Genomic DNA, 20,335 nt, shown 5'->3' with positions numbered 1-20,335 from the left:
AACTGCAAACCTGCACATTCTATCTTTGTAAAAAATAAAAAAAATAAACAAATTTCAAATAAACCGTGTTCTCATGCAAGCTATGCTAGGCAACTTAATTATTCACATCTTGCATCATACACAACTTGTAAAACATCAAATGTGATTTAGATCGTGTTTGTTTGCTTCATTTATGAATTGATAAATGCAAATCATGCATCATTGTAGTAATATGGAATAATAAAAGACTGTTCCCTTATCTTAAGAGTAAACCTGAGGACTAGCCTAGAACAAACACTAAACCAGACTATTTGAATGTTGAGCAAGCAGTTTCATTGGCTGCAGGATCAGCAGAGGCCAATCAGCTTTGTGATTGTTTGCAGATTGCATGTAAAGGACCTATCAGCCTGTGCTCTATAGAGTTTCATGACTGAACTAGATATTTAAGGGAGGTACTGCACATCTTGGTTCAGAGTTTCCACTTCCTGTTGTTGTTTTCCGGCACTGCAGCACCGCCTGGGGTGTTCGATGATGGGGTGTTCGATGATAGGGTGAGGTGCCATGGAATGGAACCAGAGGAAGAGGAAGTGTGTGGATAGAAAAGGGAAAAGGGGAAAGCGACAGGCAAAAGATACAATTTATCTTATCAGGACTCCTTTGACTGGTCACTGTCTGGTATAGGAACCTTAAACTAAAATATTACTAAATGTGATGTCCCTTAAACTAAGAACCCTCCATAAACCTGACTGAACCTATTTAACCCTATACAAAAGTTTAATAATACACATGCCTTGGTAGAAGTTTTTATGAAGGGCACTTGAATTTTCTGTATAATGTCACTGTCTTTATGCACTACTTGACTTGGAATCAGTGCTGGCCTTTATTCTAACATTTTATAGAGGCTTCTGTTTCAGTGTTTCTACATCAGGATTGTCTGTATTTATTTTTTCCTCTTGCATTTTTTGCTAAGCCCCATAAGCCGGTTTATTTTCGCATCTGCATTCAAAATAGACATTCCTCAGACATTTCTCACTGTTTAAAGGGGTCATCACTGGATGGGTGGAGTTTTCAAAAAACTACCTTTGACTGTAATCGAGAACACCCCTGCCCCCACTAATTCCTTTGTAAATAAGTGATTATGAAGAGCAAGAACATGATAGACTTTACCTTGCAGGCGTCTGAAAATAAAGAAACATCATAACTTTCAAGGAAGTTGCTTTGTAGATGTTTAAATTACTTGTCTCATCGTGTTATTTCGGTTTGTGACAGGCTAAAGGCCTCAAAGATGAAGGATTGTCATCCAGTCAGAACACTCGACCTGTGTCAGAGGAGGACGTGGCCTGGAAGGGTCCCCACACAATGGTGCTGCAGAAGAACTCTCAGGGCTTCGGTTTTACTCTGCGGCACTTCATAGTCTATCCACCTGAGTCTGCCCTTCACACTAGCCTGAAGGTAACAAAATCAACAACCTTAAAGATGAAAAGGTCAAAAGAAAAAACAATGACAGTTCATTATGACCATGTCTATTTAAAGCTAAACTGTGTAATATTTTAAGTTGATTTTTTAGCAAAAAACACTTTGTTCTTTCAAAATTATACATTCTCATTAATGTGTAATCACTTCAACCAACTAATTAAGTATTCTCGTAAGTGTATAATCTGCCATTTAAAATACATACGAGCGAGTCATGGAAGCCATGTTGCGCATCCATCTTGAAAATATATTAGACAAAGAGGGACATACCTGGAAATTCAAGTTTCGCCTTTCGCGTTTTTACACTCAGTGGCACCGAGAAGAATGCGAGAGGGAGATTACTCGCGACTGCCGGCAGATTTGAAATAATACAGCCACCGTAGGAGTTAAAACGCCCTCGGAATGGGAGGGGCTAGAAAGTAATATTCAGTTGGTAGTCATATACAATTTCACCGCTAGATGGGAGTAAATCCTACACAGTGTAGCTTTAACTACATAAATTAACAAAAACAGCAACAAAAATATAGTCCATATGACTTTATACATATATAGCGCATGTAGATATAGCGCTTTATACCAAGTCTTCTGAAGTCACATGCTGATTAAATCTCATTGGTTCAAAATCCTGCAGCAAAAAATAAATAAAATTCTTAATCAGCATTTTGTCTATTTTTTTGTGCGGGTTGGACGGGTCGCAGGAATGGGGGTGTTTCATTAATAATATTATTATTAGTGTTTTTGTTGTTGTTATTAATAATTGCTCAAATACCAAATACAAAGTATTTATTCAATTTCCGCATGTGCGTGTGTGTGTGTGTGTGTGTGTGTGTGTGTGTGTGTGTGTGTGTGTGAGAGAGAGAGAGAGAGAGAGAGATTATGACTGGTGTTGTTTATTGTAAGTGTTTGTTGCCTTTTTGGACTTGTTGCCTTCCTCCTGCACTGTCTCTTCCTCTGTCTCCTCCTCTAATCGGCCCTTTTACCCTTTTCGCCAACTTCTCTGGGCCAGCATCCTCTAACCTGGCCTTTTTAGGGGACTTTCCTCTCAGGGCGAATGAGAGGATGCTTAATTGCTTTTTACCTGACATCTTTGAAAGACAGATGCAATGATTAATGCATCCATGGCCAGGATATAATTATAAAATATGATATGATTTTAAAAGTGACCTATAACATCGACTATGCAATGCACTTTAATTTATTTAGTGCTAATAAAATTATTAAGCCTATTTGGAGAGAGAGATGTTTATAATGTGACAATATGTCAGTCATCGTGTGATAACGAAAATATGACTAGGCCTAGACTACTTGTTCTGAGCAGGTGTTGTCAGTGAACAGGCTGTAAAACTGTTGGCTAAGTTACCAACAGAAATCATGCATCATGAAAAACTGATGCTAATTTGTTAGCCCTTATTTGAGAGCCCTGCATTTGTGAGTCTTCTCAAGCTGTCGCATCCGTCTTTTCACATGCAATACAGAACGTACCACAAATGCAGTTCCCACAAGAGCGATTTTATAGATTATCATGACAGAATATGCTAATTGAAGATAGTTAACTCCACATCAGCAACATAAATTCATCAACTAACCATTCAGAAACGTCCTGTTGCATTCTACGTCATCACTACATGTTGAGTCTCTCCATCATTGTCCGACTCCGGTTTAAACATAAAAGGCAGAACAGTTTCTGACATTTTAGTGCTTGTCTGCATGAGGTAACCTGAGCTGCTAAGAACGAGCTATTGAAGCTCCGCCCTCTGTGCCGGGAGCAGCAGCTCATTTGCATTTAAAAGAACACACAAAACAACATGTTTTTACTGACCCTTTTAAAATGCTGGGGAAAAAAAGATATGTGGGGTATTTTGAGCTAAAACTTCACATACACACTCTGGGGACAACAGAGACTTATTTTACATATTGTAAAAAAGGGCATCATACCACCCCTTTAATGCATTTATTTTTTACAGTGTAACTATCTTAAAACATCAGATATGTTGTGATTTGCTGCTTTACAAATGTTTTCGCTTTCCTTGAGGCCAGAAAAATTACCTGACATTTGAAACTTGTTTAGTCACCGCCACACAGTTAGGACACAGGTTTTCTGCTGAACTCTGACTTCGGTAATGATAAATACTTAAATCTTCCAGACATATGTGATTAGTATGCAGGTCACATGTTACTCCAATATGATTTGCCCAAAGGCTATTTGAGACCACAGGACAGAGACCTTACCCCTGTTATTTTCAGCATTATTGCAAGTTCTTAAAGACGTTTGTCAACGTTGAAGAACACTAGATTATTTTGTAACAATGATCTTCGATATCTCTCAATTTGACATCTTGGAATTGTCAGTTTATTTGAATTCTTTGTCTTTTAACCCCTGCCAAAGTATCACTGAGAGGGTCAGAACAGAAAAGGCAATTAGGTCTATTGGGCTGTAAAGCATGTTACTTTTGTCTGCATGTATTAGAAATGAGTTGTGTCAGCAAAGCCCCTAAGCATGCGCATGGCGAGATACAAGCATACTCAGCACTCTGTACTTGCAGTGGGTGTGTGTTTGAGTGATTGAAAAAACCCTGTTTCCACCTTGGCATGTTTGCGTGCAAGCACAAGTACCATAAAATGAATTGAATTGTATAATATTCACCAAATAACATAACCACCCTAGTGAAAAATAAATATACTAAAATGGATTTGAAATACATGTATTTTATGCTAAGTATACTACCAATACATTTACATATATATGAACTAAATATAAATACCCTGCAATTGTACTGTTGGTACAGAAATAGTGCTGAGGTCCAACTAAAGATATACTTAAGTATATTTGATTCTGCTAAAGTGAAACTATTGCTAGTATACTTCAGGTAAACTTTAAATATCTTGCATTTAAATTATACAGTGATCATACTAATAGTGATATTAAACGCATAGGCTTAATATTAAGAAATATGCATTGTGCAATAAAGAAGAACTCCAAATAAAGTTGAATTATAATATTTATATCAGTAAGTCAGTCAGTAATATGTCAGTAAATATATTAATGGGTTTGTAGTATAGTTATGAAATAAATGTTGGCCTATTTTAAATACATTTTGGTATAGGTTTTTTTTTTTTTTTTCTCACTAGGGCAGACTCTCCATCCATTGCCTCTGATATGTTTTCTCACCATCACGCACCTAACTCAGAAACTCTTAAGAAAGTTACCAAAACTCATAATTACAAGTTGTGCTGATGATCATGTGCAGTTTATATCATAAATACATTCTTTCTGATATGACTTGAAAACACTAACTGCCGAAGCTAAACCTTGACCCCATTGGCCTGCCCCAACGTCCTACCATTGGTTGAATCAGAAGTTGACACGTCAGACTGCTATGCTTGATCTATGTTTTGAACACACCATAAAGCCATAATGCCATCACTCACGAACAATCGGTTTTGCTGTACTTTTGCTAAACAACCGCACTCGCTAGAGTGCACACTATTGGAAATCTATGTTGCAGATTTGGCACATTTGTCAGAAGGAAACCTAAACTCATTGCAGCTAAAGACACAAGTCTCACCATGTATTTCAAATCTGAGAAGGATGAACTATTTTTAGATGATGCAATGTAATTTTTTTAGATGATACTTTCTTTTTGTGCAAACCAAAGAAAATGTGAGGTATGAACTGAAACATCTAGTTTGTTTCTGCTAACAGGTGCTGTAAGGGCAGAATTTCCAAACAAAACTTTTGCCTACAGCACAAATGTAACAATGAGCAATTTGAGCAACATATTGCTTTGCTGTGGATGTGCATGCTTTGGATCTGATTTTACAATGAGCAATTTGCAAATAAAATTATTTAATTTGTTAAATATTTTACTACTTCAGTAATTTTATTTTAGTTGAATCCTCTGTTGACCTTTTATGATTAAATGTTCAATAGAACAAACTGTATTTAAGTTCTACTTGTTGAGTATAAAAATAGTATAGCCTAGTTAAAAGTTAACAGGAAATGTGTTTTGAAAAGTAACCATGAAGTAAGTTTTATAATTGTGACTTTTACCTTTTCAATAATTTACCCACACTTTGAATATCAGGTGTCTAGACTATTGTTTAATTCAATTCAAATTATTTCTATAGCACTTTTCACAATTTTGCATGGTTGAAAAACAGCTTTACATACTGAAGGATTCAAATTTAAGAATCTATTTCAAATATGCTTCCTTACATAACATCACGGTAAAGAATATTGTATTTAGTGTTTAAGGGTAAGATAATGATTCTGCTCAGCAAAGTTGCCTTTCCTGTTTTCTCCTCATTGTCTTTAATGGCTCTTTGAGTCCCAGTATCACTCAGAACTGATGGGATTAGCACACGAATGATTCACTGAGAATCTCACCTTTTGTTCTGCAAATGGCTTTCAGACCCAAATGGCTCTTGGAGCCTTATGCTGATTGAATTAGGATTGGCCAGACCCTCACAGTCTAGGGTGTTACCTTAACCTGTATACTCATTTACATGCTTTGTTTGAATTTGTCTCCACCCCCAAAAGTCCCTCCTCCTAAAATGCCTATAAGATACCATGTAAAGTTATGTTAGATTAGATCATGTTGGAAGTTTCTACAGCCGCGTACAGCGGAGTTCTCAATAAAGAATAACTTCTGTTGAACGCGATCCCGACTGTCTCACTGGTCTCTGCTTCGAACAAAGAAAACTTTACAACAATACATATAGAAAGTCCTTTGGGCTGTCAAAATATTATGAATTTTTAAACAAATTTCCTGACCAGTCCTCAAAAATGTAAAAAGTTAAAATGTCAAATAAATGGCTGGCTTTATTTCTTCAACAGCTTCAAGTTTAACGCACTTCTATATAGTTTCGCGTTTATTTTCACGCACCGCTTAATGCGCCTATATTGAGACCTTTCTCTGCGATTCGCAGTCTTTAAATCCATATAATTTGTGCTGTCATTGATGGAAAAATTGTTGACCGAATACTTATCGAGAAGTATCGCTCGAATGGATCAGCAGGAGGAGCAGATGGCCGTCACGGGCCACGCGGTGCAAGCCTTGGTAGCGCAGGTGTCCGAGCTCACCCAACAGCTTCAACAACTCTACGTAGTCCCACTGCGCCACCCGCACCGCCTGTTCCTCCCACTCCTTCACCATCTGACCATCATCATGAGCCGCTCATGCCGATCCCAGAGGCATATTCCGGTGAGCCTAACTTTTGTAGACCGTTTCTTAACAAGTGTTCATTGTTTTTCTCGCTCCAGCCCCGGACTTTCACCTCTGAGGAATCGAAAGTGGCTTTTGTGTTGAATGCATTTGAATGCAGTTTAGGGTACCAGCCACCTATTTTTCCTAGTCTGGAATCCGAAGTCACGGTCCCCTCTGCTCACGCTTTCGTCCAGAGGTGCCGCTGCACATGGAGCAGAGCCCGTGAGACTCTTCTCCAGGTGGGGGCGCGCACCAAGGCTAAGGCCGATCGCCACCGGTCGAAGCCACCCATTTACGTCGTTGGTCAAAAAGTGTGGCTTTCGACGAAGAACATTCCTCTCCGCTCCATTTTGAATAAGTTAGCTCCCAAATTCATTGGCCTGTTCACTGTCACCAAGATCCTTAGTCCAGTGGCAGTCTGCCTCAAACTTCCTCCGGCATACAGGAGAATTCATCCCGTCTTTCATGTTTCCAAATTAAATCCCGTGTTTCATTCACACATTAATCCGCCATCCCCGGTTCCCCCGCCCCACCGCGACTCGTAGATGGGGAAACTACTTGGATTCTGGATTCGAGACTGAGGGGACGCGGATTTCAGTACTTGGTGGACTGGGAAGGTTATGGTCCGGAGGAGAGAAGTCGGGTTCCTGCTAGGGACATTTTGGATCACTCCCTTATTGATGATTACAATCAACGGGTAAGTTCTTCTGGGGACGCCAGGAGGAGCTCCTAGGGAAGGGGGTACTGTCACGGTTCATGAATTCACTGACTCGTTCTCACTCTCTCTGTGTGTGTGTGTTGTGGGTGTGGCCGCTGATTACCACTCAGCTGATTATCAGCGCCAGCTGCCACTCATTGTCTGTGACTATTTATTCTCATTGTCATGTGTCTTGTGTTTGTCAGATCGTTGGGATTTGTTCCTGTGTGCATGTCTGTCTCCTGGCTGTTTCCTGTGTCTTTGTGGATTACCTGCCAAATTGTTGATCGCTCTGCCTGTTTTCACGGAGGATCATCTGGCGTGGATTACCTCACTTCTCCACAGAGGATCTGGGTTGTCCATTGTGTCCCTGCGCTGCCAAGCATCGACTGTCCCAGGCAACATCTCTGCATCTGACCCTGTTCCATTACTCTCATCTGTGACTCTCAATAAATTCATCATTGTTTCACTTGCAATTGAATCCTCTGCATTATTTCCTGTGACAAATTTTTAAGCTGTGCCAATTTATAGTGAGCCACAAATACATTTAGTTATACTAAAGTACATACAAATAAATTGTGCTTAAGTATACTATTTTTTTCACAAGGGTAATGGTGCTTGCTAATACTATCTATTGTTATAGTGTTTGTTCAGATAACTAACCGTAAGTGTTAATATCAGCAAGTAACTCCCGCACCATTTGTGCTACAAGTATGAATGCAACTTTTTTAGGTGAAGTGTATTGTTACATTTTTGATCCATCATACTTATGGTTTTATTATAAAACTGGCAAAAGTCCCATTGATTTACATTTAAAGGAGTGACCCGTCCCAAAGCTAGGATCCAGAATTTCATATAGATGCTCTTTTTTTCTTCTTTCTTTTTTGATTTGGGCCAGTAAGCAAAACCTCAGCAACCACTCAGAAAGCCCATTTGAAATGTACCATACTATGTGCTCTGTAAGTTACTTTGAATAAATGAGATGTTTGCCAGCAGCCATATCACCCTGTAGCCCAAGACTGGTTGCCCACTGAAGCTAAGCGGGGCTGAGCCTGGTTAGTACCTGGAGGGGAGACCTCCTGAGAAAACCAGGTTGCTGCTGGAAGAGGTGTTAGTGAGGCCAGCAGGGGGCGCTCACCCTGTGGTCTGTGTGGGTCCTAACACCCCAGTGTAGTGACGGGGACACTATACTGTCAAAAAGAGCACCGTCCTTTCGGATGAGACGTTAAACCGAGGTCCTGAGTCTCCGTGGTCATTAAAAATCCCAGGATGTCCTTTGAAAAAGAGTAGGGGTGTAACCCTGACATCTTGGCCAAATTTGCCCCTTGGCCTCTGTCCATCATGGCCTCCTAATCATCCCCATACACTGATTGGCTTCATCACTGTCTCCTCTCCACCAGTAAGCTGGTGTGTGGTGGGCGTTCTGGCGCAATATGGCTGCCGTCGCATCATCCATGTGGATGCTGCACATTGGTGGTGGTTGAGGAGATTCCCCCCTTCCATGTAAAGCGCTTTGAGTACCTAGAAAAGCGCTATATAAATGTAACAAATTATTAAACTGAGATCCTGACTCTCTGTGGTCATTAAAAATCCCATGGCACTTCTCGTAAAGAGTGTGGGTGTAACCCCGGTGTCCTGGCCAAATTCCATCCACTGGCCCTTGCCAATCATGGCCTCCTATTAATCCCCATCCATTGAATTGGCTTGATCCCTCTCTCTCCTCTCCACCTATAGCTGGTGTGTGGTGAGCACACTGGCGCCGTTGTACTGTGGCTGCCATCGCGTCATCCAAGTGGATGCTGCACACTGGCGGTTGTTGAGGAGATTCCCTGATATGATTGTAAAGTGCTTTGGGTGTACAGTAGTACATATAAAAGTGTTATATATAAATGCCTCATTCAATAAGAAAGCCTCTGCTAAACTCCTACCAACCAGCTGCATTGAACTTCTGGGGACTGTGAAGGACATGTTACAAATACAGGCTTCAGCAGTTCAACTGATCTTAAACATTTCTTTTTTCCCCTCCAGAACCAGGAAAATGGCAATGGCAAAGGTAAGTGGCTCTAAACCATGAAATATTGCTTTGCTCTTAAAAAAAAAAAAAAAAAAAAAAAAAAAAATATATATATATATATATATATATATATATATATATATATATGTATATGTTTGTGATCCCGAAAGATTAAATTTAATTAAATCGATTTCCAGCTCTAACCACTGATCTGCTTGAAAATAACAAATTAAAACAAAAGAATTTTCAACATGCCAATAAAGTGCATGCAGCTTAATCCTATCAACGAAGTTAATCCCCAGGGCTCAAAACCAAAACCCTTTACTACAGCTGTGATGATCCATCCAATTAAAACCCTTCAATCTACTAATTCAATGTATACTTGTCTCTCCTAATAATCTTATTCAAATTCAATCAAATTTTCAAACCTGTTGCCAGGTGTATCTTACAGCAGTTCAAACAAATTCAAACGCAATCGCAAATAAACATAGAAAGTTAACACTAATTGGCACCAAAAAACAACAACAACACACATATAACACATCTTCAGAAAAAAAAAGTCAAAACAAAAGCTGCGAAAATTTAGGATGAGCCACCATTTGTTGTGATCCCAAAGTATCGACATGGAATCCCAAACTATGATGGAACATGCACTCTGAGGGAAAGATGACACTTAAATAGTGAGGGGAACCTGCACGCCTGTGTTCCTAATTAGCCAGCCAGTCATCTATGATAGACACACTCACCAAAAAAAAAAAAAAAAAACACACACACACACAAATGACAGCCAACAGGGACATCACATTTTGTAATATTTCAGTTGTGAATGCATTTATAGTTGTTATATGATCTTCCTCAGGAGGTCAACGGTCTCTTCTAGAGCCAATGGACACCATTTTTGTGAAGAATGTGAAAGAGAAAGGCCCAGCCCATCAGGCAGGCCTGTGCACAGGTAGGGGAACATTTTATGCTGTAATGCCCTTTGACTGTTCACTTTAACAGCAACCAATATGATAAGTGTGTGTGTTTCTGTTTAGGAGACAGGCTGGTGAAGGTAAACGGAGAAAGTGTGCTGGGGAAAACTTATTCTCAGGTCATAGCGCTGATTCAAAATAGGTGAGGCTACTTTAAAAGATATTAATTAATGAGCCATACTTATATTTACAAGTGGATTCATATCTACAGTGTATTTGTAATTGCATTCATTTGTATTTAGTGAGAATGTGCTGGAGTTGTCCATCATGCCTAAAGATGAGGATGTGCTACAGTTGGTAAGTATGAGTATGACATTTCTTCTTTCTTCCTCTGTTTCTACACCCTTTCTTTTATTAATACCCGCATACATCTATACATATAATTTAATAACACTGATCTACAATTTTTAAGAAGTTGTCTGCTTCAGAGATAAAATGTGCTAACTATGTATTTTGATGTGCTAAATTCAAATATGAATATTAAAACAACTGATTGGCTACTGTTTCCAAGATATTTAAGTTTTTACATTTTACATATATGTGTATTATGTAGATAGTACCTGTCACCTGTCCTGTTTATGTAACACTTTAAAAATCAGCAAAATTAAATTCATTATGAAACAAAGGCAAAAAACTATTATGTACATAGTCCTATTCAGTGTCTACTCTGCACTTCCTGGCTCGCCTCATTATCTATTCATTAATTGGAGCATCTCCTGTCACTGTCCAGCAATTGTCTGCAAGCATTGATAGGCTCCATTTGTACTGATAGCGTTTCTCCATTGTCCTGGAGAAATCGCTTGCAATGCTCATCGCTCACTGCTCCCCAATTCGGTGAAAAAAAATCTAGATAAGAGTGCAAAAAAATGTATCATTAGTAACACGTTGCTGCCAAGGGCCTCATTTATAAAATGTTGCGTAGAAACCGTCCTACATTTGATCTTACGATCACTTTTTGAATGTGTGTACGTGTGATTTAGAGAACAAACGTACGCCTCTCTTACAGAAGTGAAAGTAACAAAATCGCAAATGATTTTGAAATTGTGCACAGCTGAATGGTTTCCGATCTGCGCTTTTTAAATGTTGCCTAATTAATGCCATTAACATATAACAGAGCACCAGTCAACATTAAATTCCTTATCTTGAGAATGGCGAGTGGCAAGAATTGCTTAGATCTTCAAATACCTGCAGTCCTGACGTTATGCTAAGCACTTTTCTACATCAAAGGTCGTTTTAATAAATATGAAAGTTGGCGTGGATTTTAGCGTACACATACTCAAAGATCAAATCTGTGTGTATGCACGTTTTATAAACGAGGCCCCAAGTCTTTTGTATGCCTTAAGGTAGTTTTCCTAGCCTAGAAATCTAGACGCACCCTAGCGGCAGCAAAATTTATTTTGCAGCCAGGGTAGTCTAGCAACTCTCCGTTGACTTTCAAGCTGGAAAAACCAAAATTAGGTCAGGCCAATCACATCGTGTATAGAGTAGGCGGGGCAGGCTTAACATAATGGCGACAGAGTTGCGATGGTTACCTGCTACTTGAAAACAAAGAATGGCGGCTGCTGCTGGAGAACAGTCTTTCGAATCGGCTTTGGCCGCGATTCTGGAGGACTTGGAGTTAAGTTTTTCTTTGAGAAAAGAGCAAAGAACAGCACTTAAGTCATTCTTAAAAAAGGAAGATGTGTTCGTAGTTTTGCCGGCCAGATATGGCAAAAGTTGAATCTATCAACTAATGCTAGCTCCGCTGTTGGGAAAATGCTCTGGTTGGTTGAAGCGCTGTCCTATTGCGTGCAGAGGGAATTTGAAAGACAGCCGTTTATCCCGCCCCTCGGATTGAGCCGTGTCTATGGTGAGTTGCCAGACCTAACATCTTGATGTAGGTCTGGCTTGCCAGGCTATAGTTTTCCATCAACAAAGTGTAAATGTCTACCTTGTTGTTTACGAGAAAATGTATTGCCCCTCACTGAAGGCTTTCCATGCAGACTTTTCCTTGCCACACAGGGCATGGTCAAATGCATCATCACGAAGAAGATCATGAATCTGAGGACCAACAAAGACACCTTCCTTTATCTTAGCTTCACTTAACTTTGGTAATTTTCCACAGAGGTACTTGAAAGCTTTCGACTTGTCCGCTGCCTTTACAAAGTTCTGCATCAGACCCAGCTTGATGTGTAAGGGTGGTAATCTTCCTTGATTCAACAAGTGGTGGATGCTGAACACTTTTCCTGGCTCCAATGACTGTTGGAGTTGCTAGTCTTTCTTGATGTAGTGTGAATCTTTTGCATGGCTATCCCATCCGCAGAGAAAACAGCTTTAAGACTGTGTTTATACTGTCGTATATACTGACTAAATAGCATATCTTGAAATCTAGAGCCAATAAAAAAAATGTAAGCATCATTTTCATTCTCAGTGGCCCAGAATTAGTGAAATTTGCCTACATTTATTTAAAAACATTTGGGATGTAGACCAGTGTTAACTGTTGTGATATAGGAGAAGTGACTAATAACCTCACATCAGCAAATTTTAAAATCAAAGATCGCAATTGTAGAGAGTGACATAAGCACTGATAAGATGATTTAGTCTCTTGCATGTTTAGTTTTTACCATTTTAGGAGGAGTAAAATTTAAATATGTGGCTTCAGCAACCAGATGCATGTTTTTACCATTTTAGGAGGAATAAAATTTAAATAACATATAAAACTTAAATAATATCAGATGTGTCTAGTTTTAAATAAACAAAAAACACAGATTAAAAATGTACTTAAGAAATTTACTTTTGCTATGGTTAAATAAATGTTCAGCGATACCTTCCAAAGATTAGTAAAAATTTTGCGCAATCATTTCTCTATATAGTGTCAATATGTCAACTAGTAAATACACTAAGTTTCGTCAGGCATGTGTGGAAAGTTTTAAACCATGTGTGTTACAACTAGCCCTGCATTAGTTTGTGCCCCTCTCACCCCTAATCTTTCCTCATAGTAACACAGCTTATTTTTATTAAAGTGGTGGTGAAAATTAAGTTTTTAATGTTGTTTATAAGTCTATGTGTTTTTTAATATGCTTTAAGACAAACCATGTGCAAATTCATAAGTCAACACCATTGCTGAGTATTTTCTCTTTAAAACTGTGGTGAACCAAAGTCTCAAAAACGCGGTTTGAACGCGCGTCACAAACTACCTAATAACCAATCACATCAACAGGCCGGCAGGCTTTAACATATCATTAACCACAAACTAGCAGGGGAATTTCGAGGGAAGCCATGTTATCCCGTATATTTTTCTGTTGATATGAAAAATCAGGAAGATTTAGCAATATAGTCGGTGTATGATGTATATTATGATGTTATGATGAACTATATGCCTTTCTCCACTGACGTTCTGAGTTGTTCAGTTTTACGACCATTAATGGTTGCTTTGTCTAGATGTTTAAAGAATGACACATCATCAAAACCTTTCTGGTGATTCAATCTTACACACAAAAGCATCATTTATTCAGGAGTGATTAGTAATTTTGACGAGTGGTTTCATTACCTGAGGCGTTTAACAACCAGAGGGAATACATGTTGATTACTTAAGCCCTATAGATGAATATCAGATGATGTCACCAACGTCTCCTCATTGACATCACTCACTTCTAAAACTTGTCTGCCGCCATCTTGAGTACCTGATTCACGTCAGTCGCAAAGGAACTAGCTAGCTATGCCTTCAATATGTCGTGCGGTGGGGTGCAACAACAAAAAAGGAATATCCTTTTACAGGCTACCTCAAGACGAAAAAAGACGACGTAATTTGCGGGTGGGACATGTCCCCAACACTTTTGAAACATCTCGCGGCACGAATGTACCAATACAAATAAACAAAACATCTCCAGTTAACTAGCAGAGCATTTATTTCGTTCGTTTTTTAAATAAGAGGCGATCTAGCGCTGAAATGTGTTGTTTCTGAAATCAAGTGATCAAAGTGCTTGTTGCCGCTGCAATCAGTGGCGCGGATAAGGTGTTTGTTTGTGGCTCACGCACAGTCTTCACTCGGACGCGTGCTTCAATGTGGAGAGACTCTCTATTCGTTCCGGTGAAATTACAAAACAAACTGCACACAAACGTGTCCCTGCCTGATATACAACCACTGATAAACATAAAAACTATATGAGTGCGGATTAGAACCCAGAACCTCTGACACGCTTGGCAAAAGTTCTGCCCCTGGACCATTTAAATACAAGCTTAAAATAGTCGGATCAACATATAATATCATTGAATGCCAGGATTGGTAGTTCGGTAGCAGCGGACAGAGGCTGGAAGTACGTATCAGGTATCGCGTAGGGATCACACCCTAACAATATTATTTTTTGAAAGTAGCATTTCTTTTCATGGTAGTCGAGGTGCGAAATGTCTTTCGTAGCCATTTACTGTATCCGTATGAAGCTGTAAATAGTAGCAAGCTAGCTAGTTAATGCTTGTCTGTACCATAGACAGTACTCGGTAGGTACTCAAGATGATGACAGTCAACTGGAAAAAGAGCGGATGATGTAAGAGGTCACCTAACTGATATTCATGTATTTGCACTGGATTAGTATTATCTGGGGACCTTGTGTGGTTTAGAAATTACCCACCCCCCATCTGAATTTCGTGTGGCGCATTCACACGGGATAAGCGAAGCTTGAGATTTTACTCTAATTTACAGACTTATCTCCCGGATATGCTGTCAATAGGCTATTGTTAGACAAAAAAAAAAGATAGGAAATGAGCAGCTTTATTTGACATTCGGCTATATTATATATTATATTATATTATATTAAATACAGTATGTGAGCATTAATTTAGAGAGAAAACACATTAGGCAGGTAGAACGCAAGTACGAAGCGATTACGTCATGAATATGCTAATTGACGTATGACGTCATCTAGCGACATTTTGCGACTTTTAGGGAAGGCGTTAGCTACTTTCCTGTGAAAATAGTTGGCAACACTGGGCTGGTCCTTGGAGTGTATGATCACACCGGTGTGATTAGAACGGTCAGTGCATCACGTGATCAACTGCTAAATTCAAATGTGCTTTCGCGCGTTGGCTGGCGCTGAGCCAGCGCTCAGAGCTCACTGATTCCTGAGATAAGGGACAAAACATGTCCCCCATCAAAATGTTGCAATTTGCCTTAAAAAACAATAAATTATTTTATTTAAAAAGCCTTTATATAAGGAACTCCCGCACACTATCTTAACTTGCAATTTAATTTTTATTAATGTACAACGTTTCGGTCACACGACCTTCATCAGGAATAAACAAATGTTAAAATACATCTCTTTTAAGATAAACACATGACCAATTAACAGAGCTCCATCTGTAAATAATTAAGCTCATTGGGAATACATAATCAGCCACATCATACACAATTACATAATGATAGTTACAACAATCAGTAAAGATCCCCCTATAGGCTAACAAGATCATCTAAAAACGCATACTCAACACATAGTCATCAAACAGCATCAATTTGTAATTCTAAACAGTTACAACACTCAGTCTGGCTCCATGGCCACTCAAACTCATTGTGAATACATAGTAGGATAAAAACACCACGTCAAACAAAATAATTGCATCATTATAACATTACATTAAATAATGCTTCATCGTTCATACCCATAGGTGATAAAGTTTGAAGGGTATACATCCAAAAGAGTTCGCGTCTCTGTAGAAGTAATTCAATGTCTCCACCTCTAGGTGGCAAAGTTACTTTCTCAATCCCACAAAAACGTAAAGAGGTAACATCGTGATTCAAAGTTACAAAATGTGACGCAACTGGATAGTTAATATCTTTTCTTCTGATCGAACTCTTATGTTCACTAATTCTTTGTTTCAATTGACGTGACGTTTTTCCCACGTAGCCTATACCACAAGGACAACGAATCAAATACACAACATGAGTGGAAACACAAGTAATCACAGATTTGATGCTATATTTTTTGCCAGTTCTAGGATGGCAAAAAAATTATGTTTTAAAAGTATTATTACACTGAGCACAATTCCCACAACGATAATTGCCCTTCTGTATAGGACTAAGTAAACTCTGAGATGCACGAGGACTAACGCTCTGAAATTGAGCATGTACCAAGCTGTCTTTTAAATTCCTAGCGCGTTTGTATACAATCAAAGGAGGATGTCTAAAAATATCGCTCAACTCCGAATCAGAAGACAACAAATGCCAGTGTTTTTTAAAAATTGATTTTATCATGTAAGACTTAGGTGAATGTGTTGTAATCAGGCCCGTCGCGACAAGACAGGCAAACCAAGCAATTGCTTGGGGCCCCGAGCTGGCCTGGGGCCCCAAGACAACGACTGGTTAAGAATAAAATGCAACGACAAACTGCGTGAGCGCCCCTTTGATAGTCAATGCAGTAAAGTGCAATGACACTGTTATCGGGATCCCCCTCAAGGGGGGCCCCCTCAGTAGTCGCTGACAGCAGCCAGCCAACCACGCGATCTCTGCTGCCGGCAAAATAAACCTCCTCGGCAGTTATCATGAAGCGAATTATGCTTCAGGAAGACAGAAAAGAAAGAAGTTAAAGGTAAAAAAATATAGTGATAAGTGATAAATTACACTGGATAAAATAGCTCTACTTGTCTTGTACAAATGGTGTACTTTTGCAGCAGGTAGGCTAGCAAAAATATGTTTATGTTAGCTATCTGCCTGACGGCAAATGCTGCTTGTAACGAACAGCTTTTTTTAGCGCAATTTTCCACCGGACAAAATTGCGATTGTTAACTCATGATTTCTGTTCTGTCTGTGCGCACCAATCTTGCACTTCTATCTACTCCTCAACCAGACCACCTAGAGACTTCGGGTTTTCGGCATTATGTTAAGGAAGGTCTAATCTCGGGAACGCACAAAAAAAAAATCCAGGAAAAGATTTACTATCTCTTAGTGTTGTGATCCCATGACGTCAGAAAATTGCGCTAAAACACTCACTGAGTTTTTATTACTTGTTTCATAGCTTATCTTAATGTGCTAGTGTCGGGATATAGGCTTCTGTAGTGACAGTTTATGCAAATATGACATTATTTTTAAGTTATCAATGGATATTGAACAGTTACTTCAAGGTTACTGCAAATGTTCAATTGTTGAAAATGTTCGAAATTTTATGCACAGTATATGCAACTGCAGTATTTGCACTGTAAACATTTTTTATTTATATAAAGTGTGGGTGAACTATGGCTAAGCTGCGGGGGGGTGGGGGGGGGGGGGGGGGTATTGGGGGGGCCTCCATGTCCATTTTGCTTGGGGCCCCCAAATTCCTTCAAACGGCCCTGGTTGTAATACAAGCAAAAGAATACTTTCTTGTTTTTTTTGTCTTCTTTTTTAGCAATTCAGACCGTGTCTTTTTAAAAGCTGTATTAAATCCTTCATCAACCCAATCTAAAGGGTAACCTCTGTTCAAAAAAATATTTTTCATGATTTTCGATTTCTCAAAGTCGGAATCAGAATAACAAATCCTCCTTAATCTGTAGAACTGACTCTTAGGCAGTCCTTTTTTTTAAAAAGTCGGATGAAAACTGGTAGCGAGTAAAAGTGTGTTACGATCAGTCTCTTTTGTAAACAAAAGTCAAACTGCCTTCGTTCTTCTGTACCCACATATCAAGGAAGTGTACTCTAGACGAATTAATTTCAGAGGTAAATTCCAAATCGTCGACCAAGCTGTTCAAATATGTCACAAATTCTCGAGCCTCATCGTGATCCCCCAAAAAAACACAAAATATATCGTCAATGTATCTATACCATTTGAGGATCTTTGAATAGAAAGGATTATTTTCTGTATTCAATACATAACTCTCCTCGAAAAAAACCATTAATAGATTGGCATAGTTAGGGGCAAAATTCGAGCCCATTGCTGTCCCACTTATCTGAAGAAAGAAATCCTTATCAAAACTAAAATAATTATATTTCAAAAGGTACGAAGCCATCTCGATACCAGTTTTCATCCGACTTTTTTAAAAAAAAAAGGACTGCCTAAGAGTCAGTTCTACAGATTAAGGAGGATTTGTTATTCTGATTCCGACTTTATTGAGAAATCGAAAATCATGAAAAATAAATTTTTGAACAGAGGTTACCCTTTAGATTGGGTTGATGAAGGATTTAATACAGCTTTTAAAAAGACACGGTCTGAATTGCTAAAAAAGAAGACAAAAAAAAAAAGAAAGTATTCTTTTGCTTGTATTACAACACATTCACCTAAGTCTTACATGATAAAATCAATTTTTAAAAAACACTGGCATTTGTTGTCTTCTGATTCGGAGTTGAGCGATATTTTTAGACATCCTCCTTTGATTGTATACAAACGCGCTAGGAATTTAAAAGACAGCTTGGTACATGCTCAATTTCAGAGCGTTAGTCCTCGTGCATCTCAGAGTTTACTTAGTCCTATACAGAAGGGCAATTATCGTTGTGGGAATTGTGCTCAGTGTAATCCCAGCAAACACAGAACGTTGGCACAACGTAGCCAACCTTCTAACAACGTTTTAACAACATGGCCAAAAGGTTGCTATAACTACGTTGTGTGGTGAAGGTTGTTACAGCGTTGTCACAATGTTGGTATTAAACCACCGTTCAGGGCCATTGCTTAAGGTTGTACCAACGCTGTCTTGACAACCACTGGACTACATAATGTACTCGTCACTGCCCTGAAGCGCGAAAATCAGCCTTTTAAATTCCAACCACCTGTTGTTGGGCTCATTGTGTTCTCATTCATCATCGAGCAAGGATACGTGAGTATTGCGTTTAGCCTACCTCAGCTATCAAACACAACCTACAACTTTAATTATAATGTGATTAATGTAGCATCGCTCGCACTGTTTAGTTTTTCGTTTGATTTTTCCGCTATTTAGTCTCATTCGTTTCTTTGCTCCTCTGAATTTGTGGATGTTTCCCCGGTGACACCTGCTTTCGGCTACTGTCCGCCATACAGACCCGGTTTTGTTCTTTAAATGTTCTGATCTGCCTTTTCTTTTTATGTTTTATTTATTATACTTAAAATAAATTTGTATATTCCTTTATTTCTTTTTTTTTTTTTTTTTCACAAATGTATGACTTTTGGAAGTGCAATTTGATTATATGCAGTTTTAATAAAGTTGAATTAACGAAACCTTCTGTCATTTTTACTCTTCAAAGTGTAGGCTAGCATTCACAATAAAGAGAAGGGTTACACCTGCTACACTTGCAGGTGTTGATAGCCCCATTAAATAATAATATAGATAAACAATAAACGATAAAAAGTATAATTATCTAACAAAATACACCATATAAAAATATTGTCAGAATGTCGTCTCTCAGTTGCTGAATGTCGCGCAGCAACGTTGCTACAGCCCTGTCACGTCTTACAATTCTACGTTGTTACAATGTTGCGAGCACGTAGACAGCGACGTTGCCATAGCAGAAATACAACGTGCCAGAGACGTTGCCACAACGTAAATGTGTTTGCTGGGATAATACTTTTAAAACATAATTTTTTTGCCATCCTAGAACTGGCAAAAAATATAGCATTAAATCTGTGATTACTTGTGTTTCCACTCATGTTGTGTATTTGATCCGTTGTCCTTGTGGTATAGGCTACTGGGAAAAACGTCACGTCAATTGAAACAAAGAATTAGTGAACATAAGAGTTCGATCAGAAGAAAAGGTATTAACTATCCAGTTGCGTCACATTTTGTAACTTTGAATCACGATGTTACCTCTTTACGTTTTTGTGGGATTGAGAAAGTAACTTTGCCACCTAGAGGTGGAGACATTGAATTACTTCTACAGAGACGCGAACTCTTTTGGATTTATACCCTTCAAACTTTATCACCTATGGGTATGAACGATGAAGCATTATTTAATGTAATGTTATAATGATGCAATTATTTTGTTTGACGTGGTGTTTTTATCCTACTATGTAGTCACAATGAGTTTGAGTGGCCATGGAGCCGGACTGAGTGTTGTAACTGTTTAGAATTACAAATTGATGCT

The 20,335-nt window shown here is 38.8% G+C and overlaps 1 protein-coding gene across 2 annotated transcripts in view; it reads left to right on the top strand.

Moving 5' to 3' along the window:
• Window positions 1-20,335, top strand: part of arhgap23b (Rho GTPase activating protein 23b) — a 353,808-nt gene that overhangs the window by 115,153 nt on the left and 218,320 nt on the right. For both annotated transcript variants that reach the window (XM_084134390.1, XM_084134391.1), the window contains exons 2-6: window positions 1,249-1,431; window positions 9,385-9,409; window positions 10,230-10,322; window positions 10,408-10,486; window positions 10,587-10,641. In XM_084134390.1, the coding sequence (XP_083990516.1) occupies window positions 1,249-1,431; window positions 9,385-9,409; window positions 10,230-10,322; window positions 10,408-10,486; window positions 10,587-10,641 (435 nt within the window). The remainder of the gene's footprint in view (window positions 1-1,248; window positions 1,432-9,384; window positions 9,410-10,229; window positions 10,323-10,407; window positions 10,487-10,586; window positions 10,642-20,335) is intronic.

Source organism: Abramis brama (assembly GCF_963993115.1).
Source record: "Abramis brama genome assembly, chromosome: 14".
Taxonomy (NCBI): Eukaryota; Metazoa; Chordata; class Actinopteri; order Cypriniformes; family Leuciscidae; genus Abramis; species Abramis brama.
This window is presented reverse-complemented; position numbering and strand designations above follow the sequence as displayed.